Below are 14,263 nucleotides of genomic sequence, written 5' to 3' on the forward strand. Positions count from 1 at the left end.
CCTACTACAGCTGCTGAACTTAGGCCTCTCCGTTGCGTCGTGATAATTATTGCAGCATTTTTATCCTGGAATAGTTCGCACATGTACTAATTAGAAGTTGATTCTAATTGGAAGTTAATCCAATGATAGTTGTATAATTTATTTATAAGAATGTAAAAATTCGTCCCAACTGATTTTACCCCCCTCCGATTCTAAGAGGACAGAGCCGGTTGTAAATCAACTAATAAGGCAGAACATTGAACAAACATTAATTCAGTTCCCTTTTTTTTTAACCGATTTAAATGGAAATGCCAATATAAGTCTGTCATTAAAGGATACACTGTGCATTCCACACAGCCGTGATAGCTCATGTCCACATTGATTCAATCATCACGAGCTGGAATATGATTAAGCACTATCGATTAACTTAAATAATTTGGCAACTTAGCTTCGCAACCGCATCCACACTAGGGCTGCTAGTACGTAGGTACATCAGCCGACGAACGCGCACGACGATTTTGATGAAACTTTGAACCCAAGCGACGCAGATTTATGCCGAAACTACATATGTAGTCTCGTACATGAAGACTGTTAGTGTCCTGGAATTTAAAACATAACCAGCCAAGTATCTATTTACAGAAGACAGAGGCTATATCAATAGCCACACAATATATTGTTTTCCTGCGTGTGGAGGAATTACAAAGATAAATATTTAAATCACACGTAAATACAACTTAGAGGGAGCTGTCGCTTCGTCAGTTAAACCAAAAGTAATTATATACGTCGTTATATAGTTATATAGAAGCGGGGTGTACAGCCATGACGTTTATTTTCTTTAAGGTAGGTACGCTCAGTATTCTTACACTAATTCGATCCTTATGCTTATGCAAATACGCAGTGTCATAACGCTTATTGAAACAGTTTTACGCTTATAGTGAAATTTCAGAACAACATTATTTTAATATTTAAGAACCAACATCCTGCCTCTAGCCATCTGCCATTTTTTTCTGTCCTAGTATTTCACATATTCATTTCTTTCATAATTACAATCACATACATAAATACATAGGCTGCACATTTTTGTTAGGGACTCGAACCCATAACTGTATTTCCAACTGTATCCATCCATAAGTATATACAATTCACGCCCTTGGTAATATATGGGAATCGAACCGGTCGAACCCATTACCGTAAATCATAACCGTAGTTATATTTCTCTTAATTTTTGCATTATCTTTCACCTCTAGCCAGAGTCTAGGTCTTCGTTAGGGAATCGAACCCATAAATAAAATTCGTCGTAATTATGACTCGTTTTATACAACACTTCTGTTAGGAAGTCGAACCCGTAACCGTAATCATCGCCATATGAACTCACAGTTCATCACGTTGTACAAAAAAATCACAGGGAATCGAACCCAATGCTGTTTTATTGCCGTAATGCCTCGTCTAGGACCATAAGCATGAAATCAAATCTACGTTGTGTTTTTGTGTAGTAACCGATTTAGATCTTTTATTCTCGTTGCACTGATGTGAATCAGTACATTTAATGACGAGAATCCTGGTCACGCAGCGCCAAATGTAACCGTTCCACGACAACCCTAGGCTGTAAAAATTTTCGTTTTCCCTAACATATATATAAATACCGCAGGCTTCCCCCGAAGGGGAAGAGGTTGCGCCCCGCCGTCCGCGCAACCCTGTAGAGCTCGTCACCTTACTGGACGCTCTTCCACCTTAGAGGACCATGCATTAACTTTACTTTTAGTCCCGCCTGATAAAAACTAGGGACAGGGGTAGACGGGACGTCAGCAAATCAAATCAAACTTAACATGCAGGGTACAAATTGAATTACAGATACTAGTAGAGAGTGAGAGGAGTAGCAATCCTACCTAACATAAAATATACATAACGCTTGCGTACAACAATGTATGTTTCAATCTACACTTTAAAACTACAATCCCCGATTAGTGACATGGGCTACCACAGGGCAGTTGGCATGTCGTACGTGTGCCGCCAGGACTAACACAGAAGATTCTAGCGGTCACGTTCCCTATGTTCTAAATGTCTTACCCAATCCTAAGGCAGGGTACTACGAAGTACAACTGCCATTGGGCAAGACAGTCTCCAGCCATGCTGGGCGCGTGCTCATATTAAGCCCCATCGCGAGCCTATTCACCCTTTACTGGTATATACAAATCTAACGCAAGCGCAGTGTCTCGTCGGTCGTTGGCAACTTTCCTTAGAAGCGCTATTGGTATACACCGAAGTGGTATTTCGTCACTTCCTCTTCCTTTAATCTGCCCCGTTCTTGACAGGCATCGGCAAATCCCCAAACCTAGCCTGTCCAGTATGCGTGTCTTGCCATCTACCACCTTAATATCCAATATGGGCCCTAAGGTATGGTGGCAGCTGACGCGACACGATCTCTAGCATCCCTCGGGACGGGTCTATCGTTCAGTTTTAGGTTGGTTGGTGAAGCCTACCCCCGCTCCCTGGAAGAGTGCGTACAACAAATGCAAGACAAGGCCAGCTGCCGGTTTGTCAGTCCATGAGAAGTAGCTTTAACTAGCGTTTGGTTCATTTGAATCCCGGTACAAGATAAAGTATAGTTATCAATAGCACATGGCATACGGCTAGTGCCGTATAGTAAATATGTATATTGCGATCTGTCAATGCGGTTCTGCCTTCTAAATGTGTATTCGATATGATAGTAGTCATGCTCTAGCCCACGGCAATGTTGTGGGTGTGTAGGTGTATTATTAATGCAAGTGTAGTAGAAGGCCTTCTCCGCCTCCCTATAACCAAACGCATGTCAGAGGTACCTCAATGTAGTCAAGAGAGAATATGCCAGACAGATACATATATTTAGAAGCGCAATACATAAATCAAAGCTCAGTATTCTTACGCTTACGCCAGTGCACAGTATCATTACGCTTATTGCCAAGTCTCGTTTTACGCTTTGCTATAATCAAGTTCAAATATCAAAGTAATTAGAAATAACAGCCTTGGGATGCCGGTCACGGTCTTTGGTATACCTGGAGCCAATGTAATAATAGGGATCACTCACCAGATATCTGCTTATAGTAAATTGTATTCGTCTTACTCACCGGACCATCACCAAACACGATACTCACACATTCTACCTGCATCACTTACTTGATAGAAACTATTATATCGCGGCTATATCTTAACAAATCTAACCGAAACTATCAATATCCCGGTGATCTTCAATATAGACTCCCTAATAGACTCGACTATAGTATTTGGTTACTAGTACTCTTCGTGACCCAGCTCCGACTGTCCCCATTTCAGTTCCCTCAAAACCCTTGTGGCCTGCTATCCCTTCCTACATCCTCGCAAGTCCCACCTTCGGCGCTGACTCCACCCTGTTCTTAAGGTCCTGTTTCACGTATTCGTTTATTTGTTATGAGATAGATTTATTAGTCTTTTTGTACACATTCTCAATTGTTCTAAGTATCGTTGTCGGGGTCCATTTGGGATTTGGCACATGTGCACTTCTATTCAATACTGAGTCCTTTGTCTCAAGGTCCTAATTGCCCTAACGGTTGGCATTGGCTTGTAAGTTCTGCTTAGCACATGTTTGATTGCTTTGCTGTGAGAAACTTTCAGACCCTTAAAATATTTTGTTAAGTTTTTATTGCACTCCATGGCAGCCGGCAAATATCCCTACCCATAAAATAGAAAGTTAATGTGTTCTTAAGAGGCCCGTCATCGTGGCGCCTTGTAAAATAAATTAATATTATTTGATAATATTTAGGGCTAGGTGACGACAGTCACACTGGGCCCCTGGAGTTCCACATCAGGTGTCTTAGATCTTCAATTTGTATAAGTCAATAGAAAGTGATTATCAAATTGAACAACTTTTGCTAAAACGTCATACCTGTATATGGTACAGAGAAGCTGGGCTCTTAGGGTTCCACATCAGGTGTTCCAGATCTTAAAATTTATTATCTCAGCTGAAAATGCTCATCACATGAAGCAATTTTTGCCATGGCACCATTTTTGTATCTCTTATAGTTTTGTTGGTCTGTTGGAGTTTTGCATCAGGTCTTCAAGTTTCGAAGATAAATTATAGCCTATATGTTGACCAGGCTTAATACTGATACAACAAAGAATAAATCATTGAAATCCATTCAGTAGTTCGGAAGATTAGCGTGTACAAACAAACAGACAAACAGACAGAATTTTTTTTTTGGATTTGTGCTCCATTACTGTTCCGAAACCCCACCCAATTATTATTTTTTTAATATATTCAATGTACAGACACAGTTTTTTTACAGATTTATTATATGTATAGATAGATAATAATTAACTTTAATCATTTTAAATCATTTTAGAGATTTGTTGAGACCTATTGATTTTTCGTGTATCGTGGTCCGTTAAAACATAAAATAAGTATGTTATTCTTAGGCAAACACTTTGACTTAGTTATTATTTTTAATGATTTCCTCTCTGTGGTTCGATCCGAGCACTATTTTGAGCGTCATTTTAAAAATAAATACCATTCATTACAGTGAGTAATAAATTAATTATAAAATATCGAACGACAATGTATTGAAATTAATCTCATGCTAATTAACAGTGATTTATAGTAACCAGATTTATGTTATAATTACCATTTATCATTACAATTTTTTCAGCATTAATTATGGATAATTTACAATATAAATATTTATCAATGTGCTGAAAAAAATCGATTCCATTTTGCTGCAAAAAAACTAGCATAAAAATATTTCGAGGTGTTGGTTAAAAACAGGCCTAAGTACGAAAAAAGTTTAATCATATGCTGCGATTGGTCAATGGATGGACCGTTTTAGGTGTTTCTGAGGGTATGTCAAAGCGGGTTCGAAGGCTACACAAAATGGGCCCAGATAAAGGAATAAGCGAAACTACATACCTTTGTGTAATGAATACGTGGTGGCTATTCCAGTTCAGGCAAGTATCAATGCTACTTTTTTAAGTTTGTATGTAGGTATGTACTTTCTAAGTATGTCTTGAGCAATGGTAGATTAAAGGTGAAGGTAAATATCTCGAGAAAACCTGTTCTATTAACGCTGTGATCTCCAACCCAGTAAGTATACTGTGGAAACTGATGATGATGAAGTATAATGAATAATGAGGAGCAGCTGCACGGGACCATGAATCATAAGTCACGATGGCGTCCGAGGATGGTTGATAATTTTATTGGGTTCGGCAGAGCTCGTGAGCTCGGTGGTAGGAATTATTAAAACTACATCGCCTAATGAATAAACAAGGAGCAAAGTTATTCCAATTTATAACAAACTAGATGACCCCGCGAACTTCGTATCGTTTAAACCTTCCCTGGACCTCTACAAACATTTTAAAACCAAAATAAGCCAAATCGGTCCAGCCATTCCGGAGTTTTACTGAGACTAACGAACAGCAATTCATTTTTATATATAAGTTCATTTTTATATATAAGACTAGCTGATCCCGCGAACTTCGTATCGTTTAAACCTTCCCTGGACCTCTATAAACATTTTAAAACCAAAATAAGCCAATTCGGTCCAGCCATTCTTGATTTTTAGTGAGACTAACGAACAGCAATTCATTTTTATATATAAGATGACTATTGCTGAGATTTCTTTTTTTTTTAACGACTTAACTAAAAACCGTCGTGTTCCGTCATAGGCCTTTTATGTACCAGGGCCGCGGTAACTCTTTCGAACAACCCGCAGCCCCGGCAGGCCTTGCCCCTACTGGGCCCCGCTGGGGTTGCTGACATCTCTTTGAGGAGCGCGTGGAACAACGAACAGACAGAGGGGGCGATGAGCCACCCGAACTCACCGCCCACAGACCCACGCCTACGGTGGCCGGGAGTCATCTCGCGACACCCGGCGCCCATGGTGTCTACCTGGTCCAGCGCGGTGGCCGGGATGAGAGGTGCGAACTCTCTGGCGTTCCGCCTCCTCCTTCTCGAGCATGAACGCTTCGCAGAAGGAGGCGACGGCATCCCATTCCCTCTCGCCCCGGACCATGGCCTGAACCAGGGCCGGACGCGAGAGGTCGCCGCCACCCAAAGCCTCGACGAGGACCCGGCGGTGCCCTTCCCACGCAGGGCACTCCTGGATTGTGTGGTCCACCGTGTCTTCGGGGCTGTCCGCACAGTGGTGACACCCGGGCGCCTCCTCACGACCGATTCGATGCAGGTACTTCCCAAAACAACCGTGTCCGGTGATGACCTGCGTCATGCGATACGTGAGGGCGCCGTGACTTCTCCCGAGCCACTCCTCAAAGAGGAGACTTACCGCCACTATGGTGGCGTGCCCTGCTAAGATATACCTGGAGTAACTTTATTCCGTTTTTATATATAAGGGCCCATAGGTCTTATGTGCACACAGGTAATGCTGTGAAGCAGGAGTTAGTCAGTAAAAACCAATAGGTTAATAACCGATGCAAATATGAACTCATTGTGGTGCAGCCCGCATATTCTTTGTTTGGCCGTCATTGTTCGACAAGCGTTTAGTTGTTACCGTTTGTTTCATACACATACCTGATATATCAACACAATACAATTTGGTTTCAATTATTATATTTTCAATACAGTCATGCTTTTGTCGTTTTATGTTACAGTATGTCATTTTTGTGTATCATAGTGTTATTGGTGTCTCACTGCAGGACCCATCCTTCTTTTTGCAAATATGGAGAATGAGCGTTAATAATGAGGCTTGCCCTATAGTGGCATCTAGGGCTTGATTAAGGCGACGAATTGTTAAACAATAATTCCAAAACCGGGCACGCCACCCAAGAGGCCAAGACTGATGCCCATTTTCACCAACAAATACCTAAATTTAGGGATCCCCTAAGAGCATTTACGGAACACTTAATAAGAATTTCGTTTTCACCAAAGTTTAGGTGTCCCTTATACATAGTTATTTATGTCAAAATTGGGACAGCCCTTATTCTAAGTGGCACTTAGATTAAAAGATTGTTGGTGAAAACGGGCATGAGCGTCTGAGCGGGGCGAGGATACAATACGCCCGCTAGCTTATAATTAAAGGACGTAAGCGACAAAATGGTTTTGGTATTTCATTATTTAGAAATGATAATTTGATAAATATTCCTTCTACTATTTTAAAGAGAATGTATTGTATATACTCAACTACGAAAAAAGTAAATCGGTCCCGTTTGCCCATAAGATGTGAATCTCTTTTTAAAAAGATGTAGGTATGTTTGATATATTTTCCTCTGTTAAAAAATTTACTTAATCATGTTTTGAAAACTAACAAAATAAGCTTTTTATCATGAACTTTCAGGTAGGGCATGCAATTTCGGTAAAATAAAATTTACCGGTAAAAATTCGGTAAATAAAATATTTTTACCGGTAAACCGGTAAAACGGTAATTTTTGTATTTTTTTTAAATGTGATATTATATCAATAAGATTGGTTAGTCTAAAAGCAAAAAATAATTAAAAATACAGGGTATAAGGTGGTAAACATTTTTTGTGACGTGGGCCGTAACAAGAAAACATGTCAGTACCATCCGTACGCGATGTCGTCGACAAAATGCAAGAGAAACGGCTGCGATGGTTCGGCCATGTAGAAAGAAGACCACCTGGGGCCCGATTCTCCTAAGTTCATAATGTCAAAATCGAATAGAAATCGAATCGCAATATGATCGCAATAGCAGTTTTAACCATATCGAGCATTCTGCTACTAATAAAAGACCAATCGTATTCGATTGACATTTGATTGGTGTGCGATTGGTCTGCTATTTCGGTGATTTTGGTCTATACGGTAGTTTGCTGTACAATCATTTTGCAATCGTAAATCATTTGCAGACAAAATGATTCATTATTGAATGACAGCAAAGGATAAAAACGTTTATTTCAAAGAAAATATCGGAATGCCACATACGCTTCAATCGTAATCGAGTCGGGATTGGATCTCAGTCGAATCGAGTCGAACGTGAATCGTATGTTGCTTAAGTAAAATTAGGAAAATCGGGCCCCTGAATACATCGCCAATGTTGTGTACTCAATCTCAAGAGGTATACGCGGTCAAAGCCGCAGAGGCAGGCCGAAACGGTGCTGGTTGAGTGTCGTAATGAATGACATGAAAATCTACGAACTCGAAGAGGAAGATGTCCTGGATAGATTGAAGTGAAAGAAGAAGATACGGAAAGCGGACCCCGTCACAAGACGGGATAAACGCTAAGAATTACCGTGAAAAAAAATCCTTTTTTTCATTGAAGAGAAAGCCCTTTTTTATAGTAAATCGTAGGCATTTTATGGATCAGGGTAACTCTTTCGAACAATCCCGCAGCCCCGGCAGGCCTTGGCCCTGCGCGTGGAACTCGGGCCGCCGACACGGGTCTGTTGTCTATGCAGACGGAGGAACGATGAGCCACCTGAACTCACCGTCCACAGACCGACGCCTACGGTGGCCGGGAGTCGTCTCTCGACACTCGGCGCCCGTGGTGTCTTCCTGGTCCACTACAGCGGCTGGGATGAGAGGTGCGAACTCGCAGGCGCTCCACCGTCTCCTTCTTGAGCATGACTGCTTCGCAGAAGGAGGCGACGCCTTCCGATTCCCTCTCGCTCCGGACCATGGCTTGAACCAGGGCCGGACGCGAGAGGTCGCCGCTGCCTATTGGCTCGACGACGACACGGCGGTACCCTTCCGAGGCAGTGCACACCTAGACTGTGTGCTCCACCGTGTCCTCAGAGCTGTCCGTATGGTAGTTAAGTAAAAGCCCTTGCTCAATAAGGTCATAGAGTAGGTAAAATAAGCATAAGCTACATTTTTACCTAAAAGGAGCTGACAGCTATTAGGAAATTCAGAATAACCGAATGAATCAAATTTGTTTAGATATTATAAATTAAGATGAGAATAAAGATTTGTATCTAACCTAGAGATAGGTAAGGAGCCACATAAGTTTACTTTCCTAAAAACCGCAACTTTAACACTCTTACAATATGTAATGTCTGCAATATTACATTATATTCAGGCTACATAATGAAGATTTGACGTTAAATGAACAATTGCTATATATTATCACAAAAACGTAAAAACCGGTAAATTACCGGTTACATACTATTTTTACCGGTAAATTAAAAATCGCGAAAATGGGCGGTTTTACCGGTAAAACCGAAACCGGTAAACCGGTATTGCATGCCCTACTTTCAGGTAACCAAGCTGTATATCCGTTTTGTATTTACTGAGAACAATTGAGATCATTGGCGCCAAAATTTCCAATGCGTCCTCTTAAGAAAATTGCAGAAAGCAGCCCGGAGTCTCAAAGTTGGTGATTGATACACCCGTGCATTGGAGAGTGCTTGATCTTTCATCCAATTCCGACATTTTTAACCTAGAAATAACTTAATCAAAGAAGAAAATCAAAGTACCGACCCGTGAAATAATATTAGATAACCTTACCTTATTACGAGGACATTGTAACCATAATTTTGACTTGAAAGTCTGTCTGTCAGCGCCCCTTGGAATAAATCGTGAATATAAAATTATCACCTCGTGCCCTGACTCGGCGCTTGCTTGATTTTAATAAAAAAAGTGTAAAAGAAAAGAAAAAAACGAAGCCTTCGTAAACGCTGAGCGACATTTTTTTGTTCTCCGTTGCAAATCTTCGTAAACTTAATTGATTCTTGTTATTAAGTTTAGAGGTTGATTTTCAATGAGGTGATTATTATTCAGGACGGTCAATTTATGCCTACAGATTTCTGAAAGTATTTTTGTCAGCGTTTCATTTTTTGGGAGACAGTTTTGAGTAATAATCGTGATAAGATCTAAATTGATAATATTTTATGGCTTTTCACTTGAACTATGGAATATGAATAACTAACGAACACGAGTAATTTCACTGAGGTAACTACATCCCGCAATCGGATGAAAAGTGTTAATGATACGACGTTATAAGTTATTGTGATTAGCGTGCCTTCCGGAACTCGTCGTGACAAGGTGGTCACCCATTCATTTACCGACCGCGTCAAACGCTGCTTAACCTCATGATCCACCAACCTCTGTGGTTAGGAAGGCTGTGATGTAGCTCCTAATAAATGAATTATCCCAACAAAATTAATTACAACTACAACTGTTAACACTAAAACTTATCTCTGCTAAGAAATGGCCTCACCGTTAACGTTTGGCGTTAATCCAAAAAATTAATTGGAGACAAGCGTTCGCTCAACAGCGCTTTTATCGCTCTAAAGCGCTGAGGCTCAAGTGCAGGCGTGTCGAGTGTAATTAGTGCAATCAGTGTGAATCACGTTTTAGTCAAGTGCTGTTGTGTGAAGTAGTAAATCCTTACTATAGGCTAGGTGCGTGTTTTGGGTGAATACTGAGCGAGAATTGATTGGTCCGTGTTGTTACTCCTGCAGGATTGTTTGAAAGAGTCACCGCGGCCTTGGTACGTAAAGGTATGATAAGAAGGAACATAGTGGGGTTACGTCAGTAAATCTCCCTCAGGCTTCATCCACAGCGGGAGGCGCCATAGTAATTTCAATGACATTGATTTTTCAATGGTTCCTAGTGAGTCGTTAACAGTGGACATAGTTTTCTGTTTACATCCCAAACAAAATGTCACAGTGTCTCTATATGGTACAGACTATCATTACAATAAACTCTAAGTATTAACAATAACTCTTAACGATAAGTTGTTTTCCCTCGTCAGCAAGAGAATTCTTTTATTATCTGTCTAGTTTGTGTCTTTTAGCAAGCTGTAGGTACCTACATAAAGAACAAATGATCCAGATCTATACATAGCGATATTCCTGCATGACATATGTAACCCTGGTAGCAGAAAGTCCTGGCATTTCACAAACTGCATTCGCTGAAGAGGTTGTTACTGCGCTTTTTACTGGCACTTCAGTTACGAAACTTAAATACTTAAAACAACCACACAGATGTAATTTAATTTGAAATGGCGAACACTTTAAAACCTTATTGTGTTGTTATTAAAGCTTAATTTTGGACCCTCTCTGTAAAATAAACTTGATAATAATTATTTAACGCTGCTATAAAGTCAGTTTTCTCTCTTTCATATTCTTTGGTATAAGATCTAGGTCAAGATTTGACCGATTCACCTAAATTAAAATGGAATAAGTTCGCGGAGTAGTTTCCTCTTAATGTTTTTAAAACTTTCACACTATTATCAGTACTTCTTTATTTCTAATTACATCAGAAGTAAATTATTGTACGTTCGACAAAGTTATCATAGCCATGAAGATTATCTTATACTTTTCAAAAATGTTTAGCAGGGCAATATTAAATTCAAAGCCATCACATCATTATAAATTAATTTTATTGAATAATTGCAAGAAAGTTACACAACAACAGTTCATAGGGCTATCGGCTATCGGAAAGTGTGTGACATGAGTCTCCTGAACGTATCAAACACTGATTTGAAGGTTCGAACTCTGGCAGCTGGAAAGAGAAGATCTAATACTCCTCTTTGATAATTGACTTTTATTGGAATAACTTTAACACTCGCTTCTTCAGGTTCCTCAGTAGTTGTAGAAGTAGTACTTGAAATTTTGGAAATATGCTGAGGTTCAGTCTGATTTTTAATAAACGAAGAATTCAGCAGAAACATGGGCGATGGTGACGTTATAGGGGGGACTGTTTGCGTTTTCGGATGGAACTCCACGTATTTCGTAGGTATGTTTTGTAAGTGAAATGTTTCGTCGTCCCTAGCGGTTGTGGTCATGGGATCCTCGGCGAGCATCGACAGTCTGTTGCTGTAGATATCGTGGAAGTTCACCCTAGAAGGAGCGTAGTAGCTGTTGTAGGTGTACCCTTGCTGTTCCTCAGTTGACTCGCCATTGTTCACGGACTGCGGAAGAAACATATATTTAACATACGTCACGGTTGATTTGAGCTAACTTATTGTCAGAGTCAATCAAGAATTTACGTTGGCTACAAGGGGCGTTATGAAGTAAACATAATTACATATAACAGTTTATCCCGAAGAGAAAGATATGAGTCACCAACATAAGGGGCTGCTTCTTCGTGCTGGGCCTGCCGCGGAAATATACGGGACCCTGGAGGTTCAAGTGGGCCCTTGGTCCTGTGTAGGACCCGTGTTTTTGCAATACCTTGGGCCGCTCTCCGTCCTGCTGGGGCGACGACCTGAAATATTGAGAAGGCTATAAGGCTGTGGAGGACTACTTTTGACATGCACCTATTTCTGCCTTCGTTATTAGGGATAGTTTATGTTTTCTAATTGGGTGCTTTATTTTGCAAAACCAAATGAAAAGTTCGTTCGTAATCAGCTTAAAGTAGGGAGGGAAACCACGTTTTGATCTTTATGTGCACACATGTATTCAATTTAAACAATCACTGTCTTAATGTCTTGGTAAGTTCAACTGTCCAATACTTCCTGAATCAGGCATCGAACCAAAAACCCTAATGCTTATCAATACAAGTTTGATATACAATTTCTGTTAATCAAGAGAAGGTTATTTATTTACTCAACTGTACGCAATTAACATTACAAAGGCGGACTTAATGCCATAGGTTAATCTAATTGAATTGAAGAATATATAAAATCACTTACCAGTACCAGTATGGCTACAGTAAAGGCACTCCGGGTCATGATGCACTGTCGACCATCGAACCACTACTAAGTGGTAGTGTCATCGCGAGTCAGATGACCCGGCCCGATTGCAGCCAATCTGATTGTTCGACCCATACAATAAAGTGTTTATCAAAATACACTGCAGTCAAAGCATCATTGTGTATTAGAAACTTTAATTCTATTGTCTATATCATTGTTTTTGAGTCTTACTTTCTTTCGACAGCGTGGTGTAGATTAGTTGAGTCGGTAGAGGATTCGATTTCCACGTAAGCATTCCAACTATGTTGGGGTCAGCTTCCATTCTAACCGGATGCAGCTGAGTACCAGTACATGGAGTAGCTTCGTGCCTAGGGCTGCCATCTCGAATTTCACCAAACCCAGAAAAACATTTAAAAAACCCGGACATTTGGCGTAAATCGCATTTTTTCCCCAAACGAGTACGATTTTTTTAAACAAAATAATACCTAATTTGTTCCATTATCCTAATGCATTTAATATTAACATATACTTAAATGCAAAGTGTCCGGGTTTTCCCCGGACACTTCTTGAAACCCCGCCCGGACGGCCCCCGGACGGCCTCCAAACGAGGACAAATCCGGGGAAACCCGGACGGATGGCAGCCCTATTCGTGCCTGATCTCCTCAACCCAGCTACGCGGGCAACCCAATACCCCTTGATAAGACTGGTATCAGACTTACTGCTGAAGATTTATTTATTTAACTTTATGCAACATTATTTTACACAGGTGGATTTAATGTCATAGGCATTCTCTCCATTCAACCTTAGGGTGATGCAGAGATAATATGGTAGGTGCATTAATTACTAAGAAACACATGAATGACAAAAACTGAAAACTAAATAGATGTACATGAATAATAATAATGGCGTCCACGGTCGTTTTCGGCCACGGCGGCTGCTCTCACTGGAGATCAGCCAGCTGCGCAGCACATATTATAGTGCACGACCATTTGCGCAGACACAAGTGCACTCCCTATTCCTTCACTCTCATAACCCGATGCTTACATATTCCACAAAATAATAGATTGAATATGAAAAGAAGAGTGGATAATGATCGGTGTATGGGAAGAACGAAGGTTATGAGAAGATCGGAGCTGGCTACCAGGTTTCTTTCTGAATTCGACCTATGTCAAACATTTACTTGCGTTCATGATCATGGCTGTTTGGTTTCGACCAGGGGCCCGATTCTCCTTATTTTACTTAAGCGACATACGATTCACGTTCGACTCGGTTCGACTGAGATCCAATCCCGACTCGATTACGATCGAAGCGTATGTGGCATTCCACTATTTTTGCTATGAAATAAACGTTTTTATCCTTTTCTGTCATTCAATAATGAATCATTTTGTCTGCAAATGATTTACGATTGCAAAATTATTATAGAGCAAACTACCGTATAGACCAAAATCACCAAATAGCAGACCAATCGCAAACTAATCGAATGTCGTTGGAATACAATTGGTCTTATTTAAGTAGCAGAATGCCCGATATGGTTGCAGTTTTAACCATATCGATTATTGGGATCATATTTCGATTCGATTTCTATTAAATTTTGACATTATTAACTTAGGAGAATCGGGCCCCTGGTCTTATATTATCATTTCTTGCACACAATAATTATATAAACATTCACAGGCCAGCTTAACCCAGAAGTGGGTTTCTTACAGCAAATCTTATTGTAAGAGAGAAAGTCT

General features: G+C 40.4%; 1 protein-coding gene across 1 annotated transcript; it reads right to left on the reverse strand.

Annotated features, from left to right (window-relative positions):
• Nucleotides 1-11,296: 11,296 nt before the first annotated feature.
• On the reverse strand, nucleotides 11,297-12,569 carry LOC124635476. Its single transcript, XM_047171333.1, has 3 exons — nucleotides 12,531-12,569; nucleotides 11,924-12,103; nucleotides 11,297-11,807 (listed from the first exon to the last, which is right to left on the reverse strand). The coding sequence occupies exons 1-3, from the start codon at nucleotides 12,567-12,569 to the stop codon at nucleotides 11,328-11,330; spliced, it is 699 nt and encodes a 232-aa protein (XP_047027289.1). The 3' UTR covers nucleotides 11,297-11,327.
• Between the last annotated feature and the right edge of the window lie 1,694 nt (nucleotides 12,570-14,263).

Source organism: Helicoverpa zea, chromosome 13 (assembly GCF_022581195.2).
Source record: "Helicoverpa zea isolate HzStark_Cry1AcR chromosome 13, ilHelZeax1.1, whole genome shotgun sequence".
NCBI lineage: Eukaryota > Metazoa > Arthropoda > Insecta > Lepidoptera > Noctuidae > Helicoverpa > Helicoverpa zea.